At 41.6% G+C, this 19,649-nt stretch overlaps 1 protein-coding gene across 11 annotated transcripts in view; it reads right to left on the minus strand.

The window, feature by feature from the left end:
- RUFY3 (RUN and FYVE domain containing 3) overlaps positions 1 to 19,649 on the minus strand; it is a 57,826-nt gene that overhangs the window by 28,688 nt on the left and 9,489 nt on the right. For 3 of the 11 annotated variants that reach the window (XM_056354572.1, XM_056354564.1, XM_056354629.1), the window contains exon 3: positions 6,431 to 6,484. The exons of 6 other annotated variants lie outside the window; for them this stretch is intronic. In XM_056354572.1, coding sequence (XP_056210547.1) covers positions 6,431 to 6,484 — 54 coding nt within the window. Of the gene's footprint in view, positions 1 to 6,430; positions 6,485 to 6,962; positions 7,285 to 7,312; positions 7,403 to 19,649 lie in introns of those variants that run through there. 2 more of the 11 variants (XM_056354589.1, XM_056354597.1) reach the window with 2 other exon arrangements.

A 19,649-nucleotide genomic window follows, 5' to 3' on the forward strand; every position in this document is an offset into this window, starting at 1 on the left:
TAACCTATGGCTGAATCAGAAACAGGCAAGAAGAGGAGCAACTGCTACTATGCAACTGAGATTCCTTAAGCCAGACAGAAGGAGATACTGAAAGGCACCTCAGGGCTGGGAAACAAAGAAGTGCTACTGAACTACTACTGCAATAACATCCTCAATCGAAGAACATGAGAAATTATGAAAGGGAATCAAAAAAGAGCATGTGTGAAACATAGGAACAAAGGTGGATTTGCTGACGTGCCTTGGAAACACGCCGTGGTGAGGTTCCCACAGCTCCAAGGCTTGCTGGCAGCCAGGCTGGCGAGGTCTCGTCACTGCTGCTCAGTTTTGGTTGGCCTGTCTGCCCGAGGACAGGCTGGTTTTACCGGGGATGCTGCTGATGACTTAAAGAAATACTCAGACCTAGACATGTGGCAATAGCAGTAGCAAGGCTCAAGTATACATCATTAAAGCTGAGAGCTGTGAAAAAATCCACAGTATAAAGGAGAGCAATGGGCCAGGGCAGCTGCCACTGTTCAAACCCAACACCACGGCTGCATTTCTTTAGCCTCTCCAAAAGCAGGTCAGGACGCCTCTCTTATGCCCTTTTTATTCTCCAGGATGAAGCAGTACCTTCCCTAAACTTCCCTGGAACCACCCTGGAAGTAACCGCACTAAGCGGCTCAAGAAGGGATGGTGTCTGATGAAGAAGGGGAATGTGAGGACAGCGCTAAGCAATGCCAGCTGGAATTGCCATCAACTGACAGCCACGAGCCTAGCTGCGCTCCAAGCCACATCTGCTGCCACAGACAATGCCTTCTTGTTCCGAGAAGTGGCAAACAAGCCCAGTTGTTCCTGTGCTTCCACTCAAATCTTATACTGCTGAGGGACAACATGATCAAACTCCCTGAAGAGTTTTGCTTTACTGACTGTACATTCTTCAAGCACAGATTGTCTTGACTCACATCTTACAAAAAGGCTGAGATTAGGCATTCAGAATTTATCTTCATAATTCTGAAAACTTCAGAGTCCTCATTTAGGAATGTAATTCTCATAGTAGCACTGGACTGTAGAAAGATTTAATTTAGTGGGTGATTTTTATTGCCTTTGCAGAACTACTACTACTTTAAGCTGATAGATTTGACACATACATAGAACAGATTACCTGTTTCGTGATTTGCAATCCATTTCACAATTTGCAATGTAGCTAACAGTCACCGTTACTAGAAATGCAGACTCAGGAAAAAAAAGTAAGACAAAATATTACACATGACTGCAAAAACTAAGTTTTGTACATGTAACTAAAAAAACCTGCTGTATATTTTCTTCTCTGTATTCTGCATAAACCTGCTGTATATTTTCTTCTGTATATTCTGCATAAAGCTCATAAACACCTCCAAGAGCATCCATCACAGGTGCCCGTCAAGTGTATATGAACATCACTACAGCATTTACTTCTAGTGCAGACAATTATTGTCACAAAATTGTGCTTTGCTTTGGTACTGTGATTCAAATTCTGCTCAGAAGAAGGTTATCTGGAAAAAACGGTCACCCCGCTCCCTTAATGCTTCTGGTAGCACAATTCCATCTACAGTATATCCGCACTTCTGGCCAAGACAGATAAACTCGCAGAAATCTCTAGAAGGTTTGAATTATCTGGAGCAATTTTGATATGTGCCCTCAAGAGTATGGTGCTGTGGTAAAAGAAACACATTGACTTTAAATGTTTTGAAGTCTGGGTTGAACATGATTAGTTGCCTGGCCAGGCTTTGAAGAGAAACTCCTATGCACACACATGCTGTGCATACCGATCTCGGCAGTGAGATCAGACCCTTTTGGAAAGCTGAGCGAGTGTGTCTTGAACATACCTAGAAGTTTTAAGACTTGACTGAAACCTTGTTAATAATCACAGCTGCTTTTTCTTTCTCCATATCAGGGGAATCGCAAGATACAGGAGGATACAGAGACCTCCTCTCCTCTCTAGTCAAGATGTTTCTTTGCCAGCCAGGGTCCGGCAGCGGCATGCCCCAAGCGACAAAGCTCTGCCGAAGCACCGAGTGGTCCTGCACCCACTGCCCCAGCGGCTCATCGCCCCCAGCAGCAGCAAGGCTGGCATCCACAGTGACTCTGTTCTGGTGGCAAATCAATGGTTAATGCAAAACTACAGAAGCCGTACAAGATGACTCCATGGAAAACGTTACTTTGGCTATGGTTATTAGCTAATTTGGATAACGGTAGAGTCCAAGGATACTACTCAGAATTAGGATCCTACTCTTTAATATACTCACAGGAAACCATATGATTTCTTAAGAGTATCAAGAGCTGCTGCCTCACACAAACCTACACCGAGGTGAAGGGTATGCTTTTTGAGGCAAGGTATGTGGTTTTCCACGGGTCTGAGGCCTGTGACTGCTGTGTGTTCAACTGGGGTCAATACTATCCTAATTAAAAAAAAGCACAAATAAACAAGAATAATAGAGGGGTGCATGAAACACACTGAAGACAACTAGACTCTTTCAACACTTTTAAGAGCTAACGAACATCTGAGCTGATGAAAGCACTTAGGAAAAAAGAAAAAGCAGGGCTATGCTTTCATTTAAAACTAAAATGTGCAGTCACAGCCTCAAGAACTGAAAATTGTTTTCATCACATCAACTAATTAAAGGTTTCTGCTTCATTAGTCTGTTGTGAATGATGGTGCTTTGCATATGCAGCTTATCTAAGACTCTCACCTTGCAAACTGATTAAATGTTACATAGTATGAGACTGGGTAAAAGCCCAAAGATTTATTCCAAAAACTAAATTCTAAGTAATTTATACCATTGTTATATGCTCTGCGACCTATACACCTTTAAAAAGACAGGGTGAACAAGCAAAGGTGATTTTTACACCATCTGTAAGACTGTATGCTGGCTTTAAGTCAACCCAGACATTTTCTGCTTTGACAAGTCCAACTCTGATGTGCAACACAGATTCTCAGTTTGAGTCAGTATCTTCTCCAACTTTCTGTTTCTGCTTCTAATGCAAAAACTCTACCTGTGTTTTACTGAGCATGCCATGTCCTAAACCTTAAAAAGTAAAATCCTGGCCCTTACACTTTGCCTTTCCTTATGGTTTGGATTTCAATTGAACTAATCCTAAGTTCTCAAGACACTTGCTACTTAAATATTGTAGCTTCTCCAGAATAGATATGCTTTCTAACCAGCAACCTTGGACATATATATAGGATATAAGCGGTCATGCCTGAGCTGGACTTGCATCCCACTAGAACGACAGGGTAAAATCATCGGCTTATCTGACTGTTCCTTTAAAACACTGAAATCCAAGGTTTCTAAAGAGGTAAAACTGAGCCGCAATCATTCACATGCTAACAGCATGAAAAGCAAAGGGTTCCTGAGGAGCTCCCATGAAGACGTTCCCAAAAGCATTAAAAGCAAAAAGCTAGAACTTTGATCAAATGCAGGGAGTCATGAAACACTGTGAACAAATCTGCTCAAAGTAATGCCAATTAGTTAGCATTTCACAAAGGTTCTCCATGTGCTGAATCTATCTTAAATCAAGAATACAAACTTAAAGCAATCTGAAATTTAGAAAGGCTGCTTCTGTGTATGGAAGAGAAATGGAGTCCTGTAAACAGTTCAAACTGTATTCAGATGAACTGAGACATGTTCACGGTGAAACGCCTGCTTCCAAAACAAACCAGCCAGCTATCCGCAGCCCACCGAGTTTCAGTTAAGCAAATTCACATTAGGAAAGAAATTGGTTCCTGCCGCTCAGACTACCAAATCAAGAACACAGGTATAATTTCATATAAATGTGGAAAGCAAATCCCTAGATAAATTAAGAACTTTCATCATTTAAACTGGAGTTCAACACCGTTATGTATTTTTTAAGCTGCTTCTGTTTCCTGACACACTCTTACATTCAAATGCCTCCCCTGCCTTCCAGCAATGCAAGCCCCTGACTGCCATCACAAGGATGAGTTACACATTTTGTGTTATGCAAGCACTCTCTTGAAGATAAGCAGTAACGAAAATAAAAATGACGTGACTATTCACAGGTGAAAAGCAGCAGTACATCTGTTTCTGCAGATGTTTTATTCTACTAATTTTTTGCCTCTGTATTCAACATTCAACCCGTCTACTCTGAGGGACTGTGGATAAACTGTAAAGCAGCTGGACTAATGCCCCCTTACAAACTGAAATTGGATTTCTTAAGAGAAGAAACATTTTCACTGAGAGTTTAAAAGGTTGCTTCATTTGTTCTTGCTATTATGTCCTTAAAGTTGACTTTTGAGGGGGAAAGCACACTCCATGTCAAGCATCCGTCAGTCTCTCATCAGTCACCAAAGAGGACAGTTTCCCTGCACTCGCCAGGTATGCAAGTTTCAAGAAAACAGAAGAGGGTGGTGGTTATGGGAAACAAAGATACAAGTGCAAACAAACAAGACATTTCAAATGTATCCCACCCCAACAAAATAAACGCAAAAAATATGTACAATTTTTTTTGTTCTTTTTTTGGGGGGGGCGGGGTGGGGTGTGTGTGTGCACGGAAGGAAATCTCAAACCTTTTTTGTTTTTTTTCCTTAAAGACTACCTTGGATGTGCCCTCAGCGGGAGCTGCTGGGAAAGCAGTGTTAGCTGTTGTACCAGGAAAGAGAACCTCCCCCGCAGCTGTCGAGCAGCCTGCTCTGTTCACGAGCCCACTGCGCAGAAGCCCAGGCATGTAACCAAGCACAGCAGTTAAGAAAAGGCACTATCCACAGAAGCTGAACAGCAACAGATCGGTGTAGTTAACGCATCAAAACTAATTTTTGTGTGCAACACACCCTCTTTATACCATTCGAATTTCCAAATATAAATAAAAATAAGTTTTGCTATGTCGTGGTTGATTTTGCTTTTTTTCTTCTGCCAGAAACATGCTTAAAACTACCTGCACTGGAAGGTTTTTCCTAAGTGAGTCCCAAACGTAACTGCATTACTTTGCCAAGTATGTAATTATTACTTAACTATCCATTATTATTCTAGGAATAATTGCAACTACATATTTTAAGATAGCTGTATCCTTCCTGGTATTGCTCATACTTTACCCCCTATTTATAACCCTGAGTCCATAACATAAATCCGCTTCACTTAATTTCACCACTTTGCTTTACCAATTTCTGTTTCAATTGCTTATCTGAGCTATAAAGGAAAAAAATGCAGGTTTTGATTAACATCCTACCACTGAGGATTTTTAGACCAAACCTGAATAAAACACTGGTAAGAAACCACCCACCACAGTCTGTGGATCTGCAACCCACAACACCTTCCAAAACACTCAATACACAAATTGGCAAAAAGAGCTGAAATGCATTTGCCGACTTTATTCCTTCGGGATTATCCGTATGAGAGTAACACAATTTATGCTCCCAAGTCTTCCAGACATCAAGAACCCTAGCTTTAGCTTCTGATTTGAGATTGCCATTTCAAAAGAATTTCGCCTGTATAAATATCCCTAACCATCCTTCTATATTGAAATCTATGTTCTTCCTAACAATGAGCACTTAAAACTTCTTAGCCACAAAAGGAAAATTCCTTTCTTATTCCCTTGCCTCTGAAAGGTATTCGCCTTTTGTGCTGTAAACAGTTTCATCCCAAGCATGAGCAGTTGTATTCAGTCATCAAATTACAAATTTGAGTGCATGCTGAATTTGGGATTCAACTATTTCACGTTTGCACCATTTTTTAAAATAAATTAAGATGCTCTATAAAAAAAAAAGTCTCATTTAGTACTTCACAAGTTTTAATCAAAATTTGAAATACGAGTTTTAGAGTCAACTGTGCAAAGGCTCAAGTTGATAAATGGAAATATTTCAGAAGATCTAAAGCTTTGGGAGGATTTTTTAAATATTTTTTTAAATTTAGCTTCCGTATATTACTGCAACCATTTAAGCTGTATTTATATCAGGCTCGGGAAAATAAATGCATCAGAAAGTATTTAATGTAAGTAAATCAGCCACTTGCTGATTCACTTTTTCCACCTCCACTTGAAATCAAAAATTTTTGAAACATTTTTCTAAGCAACATTGTATGCACATATTTTCAACAGAGAAATCAGTAAGAATTTAGAAACTAGAAGTGATCACGTCTAACCCATGAAGAGGCTGCTAAAATTTAGAAGAAAAGCCTTCACAATATCAATTTTAAGTGTAAATTAACACAATTGCAAGCGCAATACATACACTCCAGTGATCAAAGACATTTTCTTTAACAGCAGAAACCAAACAACCAGAGTGCAACCAGTACAGCATGTTTCGGCTTCAAATCTGGTTGAACCAGACAAGCACGTTTAGAAAGGCACAGCTATTGGCACTGGCAAGGAAAACTGTATTTTGCACTCAGGCTCACAATAATAAGGAAAAAGCCAATCATCAGTGGAAATAATAGCTGAAAGATGTTGGTGTGGCACGCACCTTCAGTATCATCACGCAATTGCTCCACCACATCTGTCAAATCCTCCCAAGAGTCTTTGCAAACAGCAAAAAGAAAGGAAAAGAAAGAAAATGTCATGCAAGCCGTGATCTAAAGGAAAGATTCAAAATCAAGGTATAAGAAAAGGATAACTGAAAGGGAGATTTGCATAATACAAGACTTAATTCACAGTGGCAAGAGATTTGCAAGTCAAAAGGTTTTATTAGTCTGCACAAAGAGTACAGCAAAGCGTTGTTTTTTCCTTAGGAGTCAAATTAAGGTAGGCTTCAGTAAAGCTTTAGAAGGTTTGTTTCTTTCTGCATTAAGACAAGCAACATTTTTTGCAAAGCACATCCTAAAAAGAAAAGCAAGAAAAGCATTATTTTGTTTGCAAGATCAAAGCACTGAACTTTGGATACTTATGCAGTGTCAGCATTTGCTTCATTTTCCTCCTACCCAGCGCCCAAACCCACCCCCCAAACAGGGAAATACAGCCACACACAAAAGCAAGCGTGTTTCAGGTAAAGGACATACCGAGGACGTTTAAAATAAACAGAGTTTTAACTCCATGACGACCATCACTCCAAATGCAAAATCTCACAGAGGTGATCCAGCTGAACCTGGATGCCAGTCACAGGTTTAATGCCGTCATTCTGGTGAACAGCTAAGGCCTCGATCAGGACACCACCTCTGTCTCCTTGCCGGGAGCCCGCAGATGGCCGACAGGCACGGGGAGGAGGCAGGTGTCCTTGGAGAGAAGCAGGCAGGACAAGGAAAACTTGTTTCAGCACACCCACTAACTCCCTGGTTTCAAACCCAGAAAACAAAGCCAGATGGAGCCCTGGAGGGTCTGAACCCGGTGGGATTTTCAGCTCCCTACTTACGTGTCCCCTCTCCCTGGCACTCATTTGCAATCGGTTGAATGTCGGCAGCACAAGGAAGGTTCTATTCCCCATGACGGGCCAAAGTCCTGAGCAAAGTACACAGGCTTGCTAGGACCTCCTCCCTCCCACAGCAAAGCTACCGCCAGCCTCCCGCAGCTGTAGGAGCCCGTGCTGGCTAGCCAGCAGCATATTCACAGCCACGCTGAATGAAAAAAAATAAACAAACTAAGTCCAAATAGCAGTACAACCAACAATTCAACTGATCCCCAAAAGCCTCCTATGCTGCAATACCACCGACCAACAGTCTTCTCATCCTTTGGAACCGTTTTCTTCACGTAGTGTGTTTTTAGCTATCATTTTTCCTGAGCCAGTTCACCTCTTCCCCTGCAGCTAAGCACTGCTAGGAAAAATGTCTTCACGGAAAGGTGGTCAAGCATGGGCACAGCTGCCCAGGGAGCTGGTGGAACCACCATCCCTGGGGGCATTTAAGAAATGTGCAGATGCAGTGCTTAAGGACATGGTTAGCAGTGAGCTCGGCAGCACTGGGTTAATCGTTGGACTCACTGGTCTCAAAAGTCTTTTCCAACCTAAATGATTCTGTGATTCTAATACCAAGAGCAGAAAACCACCATGCCTTGGGTCCTGCCCACATACCCAGGTTGAAGTGATCAACTGCTTTCGCACCAGCAGGGATTTCTCCTCTCCTTGTCAGGGGTGAAGGACAGTGAGCACAGTCAGGCTCACCCACCCCTGCTTGTGAGGAGCAACAGGGAGCTCCACAGAATCATTCCAGTTGGAAAAGACCTTTAAGATCATCAAGTCCAACCACGAACCAGCTCTGCCAAGCCCACCACAGTCTAGTAACCATGTCCCTAAGCACTGCATCTACGTGTTTTTTAAACACCTCCAGGGATGGTGTTTCCACCACCTCCCTGGGCAGCCTGTTCCACTTGAGGAGTTCCCTGCTATCACAACAACGAAGCCCTGCTGATGCTGCCACACACACTACACTTAGGGCTTTTGGTCTTTTATTACAGGTGTTACAGCTTCCTGAAGGTTCAGGAGACTCTTCACAGCTCACAGTGTGTTGGAAAGGTACTTTTTGAGGCTGCCTCGGTGGGAAGACAAAATTGCTACAGCCTCGTTAACAACATGGAGATTGATCATAGATTCGCTAGAACAATCAGAAGTGGACAGAGACACAAACCCTATACTAACAATCTAATCAACCCACTGCCTTCATTCCTCTACAACAGTGGACTGACATGTCTCTGATGCTTTCCTGGACCCTACGGCACTCTTACCTTGAGGTGCCGAAAATTGGGACTCCATAACTCATGGGTCACTTTCACCACTTTCATTATTTTTTATTTTATTTTTAAGGACTTAAAATGCAGATGTTCACATGATTGAGAAATTCAGTGTTCGTAAAAAAATGCTCTATGTAACAACACTACATAAACCAGGTAATATGGCTACTATTTTCCACCTCTGTTTCTAGGATTTCTGAAAAGGAATCTGATGAGGACCTAGCTGCACATGCAGTGATTTATTTAACAGCAATTTTCATCACATGCGAAGATCAGAACATGATTCTGATGATCCCAGAATGCCTCCTTGCACACCAAGACTTAAGCCAGACTTAATCACCAAATGGTCTTTTATCTAATACTGAGAGTTTGGGGTTTTTCCTTAATCTCAACAGTGAAGACCATCTCATAATGAAAAAAAGATTCACAACTAGCTTTGGTAACAGGGACAGAGAAAATTGCCAGGCTTCATTTGATCTTTCACATGATATCTCTTTGATTTTGTCACTTCAAACTCCTCCCCACACGCACCATTGTAGCCTCCAATTATTTAAGCTCTCTACTCCTCTAAGCCTCTTTTTCTTTGCTCAGCTCCGTATCCAAAAAACACCCAGGACCTCCAACCTATGACAGCTATTAAACGACAGGTAGTGAGGCTTATACACAGAAGAAACGGGTTTGCGTTCTCATCACTTCAATTTTATTTTATTTTTGAAATCAACACAGGAAATCATCCAACTGCACCAGATCAGCATGGTCCAATCGGCCCAGCACCCCACCTCACTTAACATCTGCGCTACCTTTTCCAGAAAGGTGCATGAAACCTCAGGCAGCTCTGCTGGCTCTATCTGAACAACTGCTACCCACTTCATGGTAAAGCATGAAGATGTCTTCTTTTTTCACCCTTCGCAAGTGGTTCATGTAAAGCTTAAAGACAAACATCCAGCAGAGTCACAAGTATTTTCTTCTATTATATCTCTACAGGCAATAACCCTACCCTCTTTCTAGCAAGAAATACTTGCAAGAATTGCAGGAATTTATATCGGCACAAAGGCACTATGAGATTTGTACAGATTTAGAGGCAAAAGCATCCATTTAATTAGCACTTCCATATTTTCATTCATTTCTTCATGCATCTAAAATCCATTTGCATACGTTTAATTTCTTCTTTCACATTGTACAGTTTTCCCCACTTGTCTGGAATTTCCACCAAATGGGGGGTGGGTGGGGAAAACTTCACACACACACACAAAGAAATAATAATTAAAAAAAAAAAAATCCCAAAGACCTGCAACTTGATAGTTTCCATGCTCCTAATCATGGTACATCTAAGACAAACTCAATACTTCTTGAGCATTATGGAAAAATATTAGACTGTAAAAATACTGATGTATACCAAGTTTAGAGAACAGGACGATCAAGACTTTTAAGTCTTCATAATACGATTACCTCTTTCCAACTAGATTCCTAGGAAGATTAGTATCGTGGAATCGAATATTCTACTGGAATACATACACAAGCAAGTTCTTTACAAAGGAACTGGAGTACTTATCACTAATATATTAATGATGGAAATCCCATCCATTATTTTAACTACAGTTACTCCCTCCTCCGCTCTGCTGGCACAGCAGCAGCGTTCTCACCTGGTTTGCCTGCCAGAGGCAGCCCCGCAGCAGCCCAGGGTCCCCTTTGGGCTCATCTACCCTGCTTAGCACTGGGGCAAGAAACCCCTTCAGAGCCTCAGCGACGCGACTGCAGCTGCAGTAGGGCACTGCAACTTCAGACACTCTTACAACCAACCACAAAGTCTGTCAAATCCAATGTAAAATAAGGCTTACCCAGGCATTTCAGCCTTTGCTAACAACTCCAACAAAACAAAAAAAGTCATCTTAATGAGCAGGGATACTAAAGTATATGAATAAGTAGCTTCTCTGTGTTATGACTTCGTTCCTGCTAATCAGAATGCTTAAGAAGAGGTGGTGATTAATGAATGTTGAATGATTACATACAGGAAAAAAACAAAAGCTTTCCCTCCTAACTTGATCTTCCTGAATTTGCTCCTATCTTAATTTTTGGTTTAGTATTTCTACTACATACGCAATACCTAATAGTTACACTGAAATTTGGAACAACTCATGCAGCAATAAGGGATATTGCCAGTGGACACACTTTCCCATGCAAATAAAAGCTTTTTAAAGTAAACCCTAGGAGAACACACCAGCATTCAAACTATTTCATGCTGCTATTAAACAGAAAGAGTGCTTCCCTATATATTTTTTAAGACCAAAGCTATTATACCCTAAAATAGGGTTGGGAGGAGAAACCTTTATGCAAGGCTACCACCATACCTCTCCAACTCCCACCCAGCACTGCACTGCAATACAATGCTCCTACACCACTGGGCTGCTGTCAGCACGGTTGTGCGAAAGTTCAAGTCCAAAGGCAACACTGCTGAGCAGCGAGGTGCTACACTACTATAGCTACACTACTATACGGTGCTGGGAAAACGTGCTCCGTGCAAAGGCTGAGCATGTCAAGGGGAAGTCAAGATTGTGGCTTCTTACACTGTGAGCAGAACAGGGATAAAACCAGCATCCAAATCACATTATAGGGGTTCTGAATAACTGTCGCATGAGCAGAAACTGGCAAAAATTCCCAAATATACAGCAGAAGTATCCCTGTAACAGGCACTAAACACATGCCCTTTAATAAATGTTGAGAAGTTCCCATAGCCCGGTGCTGCACAAAACACTATATATTCTGCTCAAACTGCCGACAGAGCATGCATTCGGTGAGAAGTCACATGCAGTGAGCATTATCAACTCAAACACAGCAGCTTAGACTATACCGGGATACCGCCTACGAGCAGACTCCCACGATTCGCAGCAAACTGAGCAGCAGCACTGCAAGTTCCCCAACACACACAGCCTCCTAGGCCATCAATCCTCCATCTACGTCTTCTTTACATTTATTAGGAAATATCTTGCAAACGCAACTAGGAGGATGGAATACTCCAAACTTCTTATACAGCTACGGCATTTTTTCATGTGTCAAGACAGATGCTCAGAACAAAGCAAGGAACCCACACATCCTTTTTATAGTTTCCAAGCATGGTATGAGAATTAAGTTCCTCCAAAGACACATTAAATCGGTCAGGATCTTTAAATTTTTTTTTTAATTACAGAAGCTCTTAACAAATGCATGTGGAGGAGCTGAGAAGGCACTAAAATAACCCAAAATAACCCAAACCCAGCACCAATTTTGGGAAGTGAAAACTGAGCCTGATACAGAAATTCAGCACAAGTGAAATGTCAAGTTATGAGTTACGCCTGCTTTGGCTGCTATGAAAGGCTTGACCCAAATCTGTAAAGTATTTTTGTACAGATGCTTACGGAAGACATTAAGTCTGTTGAAGAGTTATAAACAAGCAAAACTTCAACAAGACCAGGGTGCCCAAGTTCTGTTTACTGATAAGGAAAGGAGTTATTTTTAAACCTTGCCCACAACAGCAGTCAAGATCAATACTAAACACATCAGCAGCTGAATGCCAATGCCAGCAAAGACAACATGCGGTCAAGGCACTAGTGTTAAATCCCCTCTGCTCCTGCCTGTTCATTTGCCATGACTGAAAAAAAAATTCTGAGGAAAGAAGAAAAAACAACCGACATTTTTAAAATATGACCTACAAAAGTGCTGAGTTAGTTAGGACTGAACACTAAACACAGGAATTGAGATGATGATCAAGCGAACCAAACCAAACTGCAAACAAAAAAGCCAAGCAACAAGGGTGACTTTCACCCAATCCTCCCTTTTTTACTCAACATCTTTCTTGTATCTAGGCCCTAATATTCAAAGCAGTCCAGGAACTCTTCACTTTCTCCTCCAAAAGGAAAGACCACTCCACCGTGCCTCATCACCATGCCCAAGGCAGAGCCCCAGAAGTTACAGCAGCACTTCTCACATTCACTAAATGGCACTTCCAAGGTTGTAAGTGAAGTTCTACAGTGACCATGAGGATAACCGTAACTGATAGTTTCCCTGCCAGTTATGCCTCATTATGCCCCACATCAGAAACAGTACTGTACATATTCCAGAGAGGGATGCCAATGGAAAAAATGCTGACATATGTGCTCTTTAGAAGGTTAATTATGGGATTATTTATCGGATTTTAACTTTCAGTCTGCTGCTCTAACCGCTTGCTGTTCTTTTTTGGGCCAAAGCATCCCATGACACAAGGGAAAGTTGGAAGAGCTTACTGAGAAATGCTGAACATGCGTGACAAATTGCATTCACATCTTTTTTCTTTAAGGCTAACACATTCTCCTTCATTATATGGACAAATATTACTTCTATCATCAAACTGAAACCTATCGTCACATTATAGTATTCAACCACATTATCTCATATTTGTTGCCTTAGGAATGATAAATAATACATTTAATAAAAAATAATTGAACTGGTCAAGAAAGAAAATTAGATGCTGTTAATATCATTGGAGGCATGTAATGAATTTTTTTTCAGATTAGACTTGCAAATCAGATGGATCATGAAACATCACAAAAGAAAAGGGACCAGTGAAGACTCTTTCAGCATTATGTTCAAACACCTTGCAATCCAAAAACCAAGGAAGTGACCAGAGCACCTGCAGCCTAGAATGCCAGGAACAATCTATTCAGAACTTTCCAAGCAGCTTAAGCAAAAACATTTTTTAAAACCCACTACATAAAAATCCCATCTCCAAATACACATGTACAGAGAGAGAACCTTGCACAAAGAAGAAAAAGTCCGTCCATTTCACCCTGCAACTTCTGTCTGGGAAAGTTGCTTTCAGAACAGGAAGGCTGGCGTAACAGATACTAAAAACACTTAACTCCCATGGAAGTACTCCTGCACCAGTGCATGCCTGGCAGCAAATCCCAGCTATGTGTCCAGAGCAGGAGAGCAACAAGGAGAACACAGAGTGCTTTGCTGCTGCTGCCGCCCCAGGGAGTCTCCACCCTCCTCTCACCTACAGCTGCGCTCTGCTGACACTCCTGACCTTGCCGCTATCTGCTCCTCGCAGACAATTGTTAATGTTACCCGTTTCCTCCGACCACAGCACACACATCGACTCAATCCTCGCGCTGCTATCCTGCACCTTCTCTGTTCACTCAGTAAATGCATCCTTATCCAGCACCCAACAGCCCAGAGCTGCTTTACCTCACAGTACAGCACCAATAGCTTGTGCTTTCATTATAAATCATGACAATTAACTGCAATATTTTTAGTGTAGGACTGTTATGAGATTATTTTTTTTTTTTTAAGGCCACTGTCATCACTCATCTGGCAGCATTAAGGTCACAGACTGACACGACCGTCGTTCCTACACCATGGACACTGTGACATAAGTTGAGGCTTGCACTGCACCAAAAGAAATAGCAATCACAGAGCTATGGAAAACAGAGGAGACTAAAAGTAAGAAAAGGGGGGAAAAAAGTACAGAGGACTCGTGCCCGTTACAGACATAGGGCAAGAAAACAGCAAACATACATCACATATGTTAATGGTGTAACCCCACCTTAAGTTTTATTTCTGTCTCCACATGCTTACCACCAGACATTTCTGTGTGTTGCAACTGCATGGAGTTACACAGAATGTTTCTTCATAACCAGCCTCATTCCAGAGGGAAAAACACGAGTAACTGCTATGGGAAATCTCTCATTTTATTTTGGCTCTTGATAGTTTGCACAAAGAAAAAAACCCACAAAACAAACCTACTTGCCTCCCCAACTCCGCCTGCCAAATCTTTCACTTCCTATCTCAGTTGATGCCTAGAGGTTTCTCTGAAACACTTGTGATTCATCATCAACAGGGGAAATAATTTTTTTTAATTATTTCCCAGATAAATAATTTTTTTATTTTCCCACATTTCCTAGGTCTGACTTCATTCAGACTGAAAAAGCTTAAGAAAGCAAAGAAAACAACTCTCAAATGTAGTTTCTTAATTACAGCATTAAAAACTTTAAAACATAAACCAAAATTATATAGTATCCCTGACATAGGTTTCACCCTGGCCTTACAGTGCACTCGCTCACGCTCTCTCTGAATTACTTGAAACCAGCTGCAGGGCTGGCACATTGTGCTAAATGTCCTGAAGAGCTTTTTAAAACTTAATCCTTCCTCCCCTTTGGTTCAGGGTCAAGTGTCCATCTTCTCTTGGTCACCTCCCTTTCTGCACGGCTTGCGATGGGATTCAGTGTAAATACAGTGAGCAGGACATCTCATCCCTGGGGAGATGAGCATCTTCCTTATGTTACTTTTCAGCACCTGCTGTCTGGATTATGAGACGTAACTGCTAGTCAAAAGATTTATGACCATTAACACACTGTAATTAATCTATCTTGCCTATTATTGACTTTGCATTTGTTCTATTGAATCTGGTTGCCAGTTCCTTCAAGCTCAACCCATTTCAGGGTTTCTGCCACCACGTGTATTTTAAGAGGTACTTTTCTAGCACATGAGTTATCTCGGGCAGTTCTGTCAACATGTGAATGGTCCCTGCTACTCTCAGTACAGTGTTTACAGCAGATCTGTTTTATAATAGGAAAGGCACGATCCATGGAGCAATTTCACCTCTCTCAACAGTTTGCTCTCTGTATTCCACACAACTAGAGAAAACCTCAACCAAAGTCAGAGTGACCAGGTTTTCCTCCTAGGTGCTCTCTGGGGACACACGAGGCTTTACACCAGGACCCCAGTTCCCCCCCTAGCAGAGCCCAGTACAGCAGATGAGCCCTCATGTCCCACAGTTCTCTCCAACTAAATGGTTCTGTACCTCCTCACCAACAATAGGGAGATTCTCACCTCCTCCATGCAAACTGAAGTTCCAAGAAGGCTGCCAATTTGCAACACAAAAAAATAACTCGTAAGGACAAAGAAACACAGAAAAATACTTGAACAGAAAATGGAGAGAAAAGGTGCAATCTGAAGGATGATGCAATAAAAGTGCAATAAATTACAGGGCAAGAGGTATTTCAGCACTGAGAAGAGCATTTGGTTTTTCTGAAGAGCTGCACAATTTCTACTCAGGGCATTTTACATGAGCATGCGTCTGCAACTAAAACTTCTAAATTACTGGTAAAAAAAAAAAATCTGACCTCAGCTATCAAAAATTATACCATGGAAAAGATAACCTCATCTTTGCATGTTATAAAGATAGCACTCCATTTGCCCAGTTTCGTGCAAATAGAACAGGATGTTAAATACATAAAAAAGGGGACACTGTAGTTCTTACTGTATGATCTGAATTTACTTGCAACTGTCATCACGTGTACTTCTGTTCTCAATTACAAGCTGATCCCATGAGGATTAAAATTTCCATTGCTCTCACATGAAGCTCCTGTTGATTATTCAAAGCAGAAATTTAACATCCAGTAAAACTGTGCAAGGCCATTTTGCATTTCATAACTTCTCCCAAAAGCTGAGATCAGCGCTCAATCCCATATACACACGCACTCTTGAACGTGCAACAGAAATACAGTCAAGACGTTTTTCATACCTCAGTCCCTAAAGATGACTCAATGATCATTATACAAATTGCAAACAAAGAAGAGCTTAATAGCCACTTGTGTCACATTTCATTTTGTCATGCCTGCATAGCAAAGTTCTGATTACCTAATTAAGAACCACCATTTGTTTAAAAAAAAATATTAATTTTTCTAAGTGGATTTACAGTACATAGCAAAATCAGCTTATTTTCATACACACCAAATTGTACCAAACAGTTTAAAAAGGAAAGTAATTCCCTTTACTGTTAAATTTAGCATCCATGTTACATGCTATATTAAATACATACAGTCTCAAGAAACTCAGTAACTACACTAATGCATTTAGCCTTCTGCTACAGGCTACTTTTCAACTGAATAAAATTTAAGTTTTGCTCAGAGTTACACTCAAAAACTCCAACTCTGGCAGGAAAGGAATTACTCCAAATTCACACCATTTCATCTTGGATGAGAATCTGTTTCGCAATGAAGTATATTACCTTTTGGCTTAAAAAGTAGCAGAACTGGGCTTGGTTTTACTAGGTAACATGACCACCACGGGAGGATGCCTTGTTTTTAACATCAGTAACACCGTGATTACCACTATACACATTACTAGCTCCCTCTCTACCTCTCCAGCTCCTATCACAAAATTGACCTCAAGTGAGATTATTCCAGAGAAGGCTACAGCAAACAGGCTCCCGAGAAAAGGGGCTGAGAGCCGGTCTGGCCTCAGAAATAATAAACACCAACTGCAGTTTCTGTGCCTCTGCTTGGGGAGCCCTTGGAGCACAGTCAGAAAGCACAGTAATCAGCCTCTAGCTTCCCCTCACATCCCAATCCTAAGATTGGCACCATTAAAACTCTTCTTCTGATGCCTCTCTCTCACTGGAATTAAAACACAGTGCTCCAGTGAGGGATATCAAACCGGAGCAGATTAAGAATCACTTACTTTAGCCTCCTCCTGTATGTTTAAACTGTCTTTCCTAAGTAATCTGTTTTGAAAAAGAAAAAAAAAAAAATCGCCAAAAAAAAGAGAAGTAATAAAATTAACCACTATCGACAAAGTACTTCCACTGGACTAGAAAAAAAAAGTATGAAAGTACTGCAACTTATTGTTTAGCGCAATTTGGTTTTCTCAGATATTTTACTTCTTTTTTGCCCTACCTTTGGTATAGCTACAAGGAAAAAAAAAAGCATCTTTACAAACAGCAAAGCTGAAATTCACACCATAGCAAATCGTACGAAGAAAAGCTTGAAGGTGTAAGGCCTGCAAGAAAACTCAGATGAAAAAGCTGGGAAGCCAGAAGAGAAGCTTAGGGACCACTAGTCTCCCATATAATTTAACAACTGAGTCATCATAGGGTGTTAGAAGAGAGCAGCCCAGCAGAACTGTACAGCAAAATTCTACAGACTAAAATCTTGTTTTCCCCTTCACATTTTAGACCTCCCCCATCCTGCAAGCTGTTCTGTTCTTGACCCTTTGCCTTCTCTTCTTACTTCCTCGCTGCCCAAAACTGCTCTCTTCCTCTTCTTGCTCTGACACCACGGGCTGGCTGGCGGTTCTGGGATGCAAGAACGGGTGCAGGCACCAACAGTGCAAGGCTTGGAGCACAGTTTCTGTTCATCCTCAGCACAAAGGGCGTACAGTGAGGAGGAGGAGGAGGAAGGCAGGATGGCTGCTTGTGGGCTGCAGGCATAGCAGATCACAGAGTGAAGAGAGGCCAGAGGTAAAAAACTCTTGGGAAGCAGCAAGAGCTTAGGGACAGCAACTGAAAGCTTCAAATCTTCAACAAGCTGTTGGATTCACTACTGCAATACGTTATTTTTTATGTGTCTTGATTTGTTAGGAAAAGAATGCAACCTTTTGTTATGCCTTTGGCAGCAACTCTAGAGCCTTTTTGGTTTTTTCCTCTTCTTCACAATCCCTACCTTTCTACATCAGTTTTATGGAGATATTACAGGACAGGACAGCCTCAGCTCCCAGGTCTCCTGCTTCTCCTCTCAGACAAGTACTTGGTGTCTACAAGCACCATCATCCTGTCCCCTCAAGCCGTGCATACACTGACGACACAGCAGCAGTGCTGATGCAGTAGCACCGGTTTGAACACCGGGGATAAAGCTGTGTCAGCTTTTCTATTATGAACACTTTTTCCTGACCTTACATCTCTGTTAAAAATATGACTTGGGTCCAAAACTGCACACACACACCTCCCACAAACAACCAGTCTTTGTGCCTCTCAACAAGCAACTTAAATTTATAAATGTATAAACATCTCCATAAAGGTCTCTATGATACAGCTCTCTTTTTTTATTCATTTTTGACGTACGAATTAAATAACATGGCAATGAAATGAGAAAACACTATTTTCTAACCTTTTCTGGTACTTGGAAGAGAGCGGTTGTAATTACAGCTTTAAAAACAATTTTTTTCCTAGTATTGGGGAAAGTTAGTCTAGTATTAGCTTTTGAATTCTTTACATAGGCAGGCAAGAGTGCAATCTGTACACTCTAAGGACAGATATTCAGCATATTTCAGAAAGGCAACCCAGAAAAGCTCTATTACAAACACTGGATTCATCCAAGCCCACCTACTCCAGAAGTTTGCTCAGAGCAAGAAGGTGGACAAAAGAAAGAAACATGCAAAAATAAGGATCTAAAGAACTGACGCCCACTGTGACTTAAAGGTTTTCTAGGCTATGCTATGAGAAGAGCCCTAGAAGGCTTACTGACTACAACACAGTAAGTCAACATGTAATAACTATTTATGAAAGAAAGAATGAATATATAAAAATCAACCCACCTACACTAGAACATCCTGTTAAAAAAACCCAAAACACCGAAATCCAAAACCAGACAAGTATGAGTGAGCGAGGTCTGAATAAGCCTGTGCCACATGCAAGAACATGGGAACTGGAAGACAGCTGACGTGCTGCACCCTTGGCTCACCCTGAACTCGCTACTCTGGTTCTGCTGTCCTGAGTCCACACCACCTCTCTGAAAACCCTGGGACACGCTTCAGAGGGAGCGCTAGTCTCTGCTTTTGAAAGCTCTGTCTAGTATCCCACTGTGCAATTAAGTAGTTGGCAAGCAAATCCAAACCCAAGGGCTGCTGAAAGCAGCCGTGAATGGAAATTTATTATTGCCTGGGAATTAATTTTAAAGCTCAAATCCTCAGCACAGTTTAAGTTGCCTCATCCAGCAAGACAACATTATACTAAGAGATTAACTGACTCAACAAGCCAGCATCAAACGGGTCAAGCGAGACTACTTGGTGGAGTCACACTTCAGTTGTTACTGGAAAGGGGTCAGAAGTGAAAAGACGGAGCCCCCTCGCTGTAAGTCTGAAAGATACTCGGCATGCACCAAGGCGCACTCAGGACCTGGCAGCGTTGGTGGCTATGGGAGCACTGGCTCCTGTGCCAAATTCCTGAAGGAATTCATCCCTCCTCCCACTTTTTTTACAGGCAGAGCAATGTGTGGGCATCCTCTTGTGGTTTTATC

This window comes from Falco biarmicus, chromosome 1 (genome assembly GCF_023638135.1).
Source record: "Falco biarmicus isolate bFalBia1 chromosome 1, bFalBia1.pri, whole genome shotgun sequence".
NCBI classification, from domain to species: domain Eukaryota; kingdom Metazoa; phylum Chordata; class Aves; order Falconiformes; family Falconidae; genus Falco; species Falco biarmicus.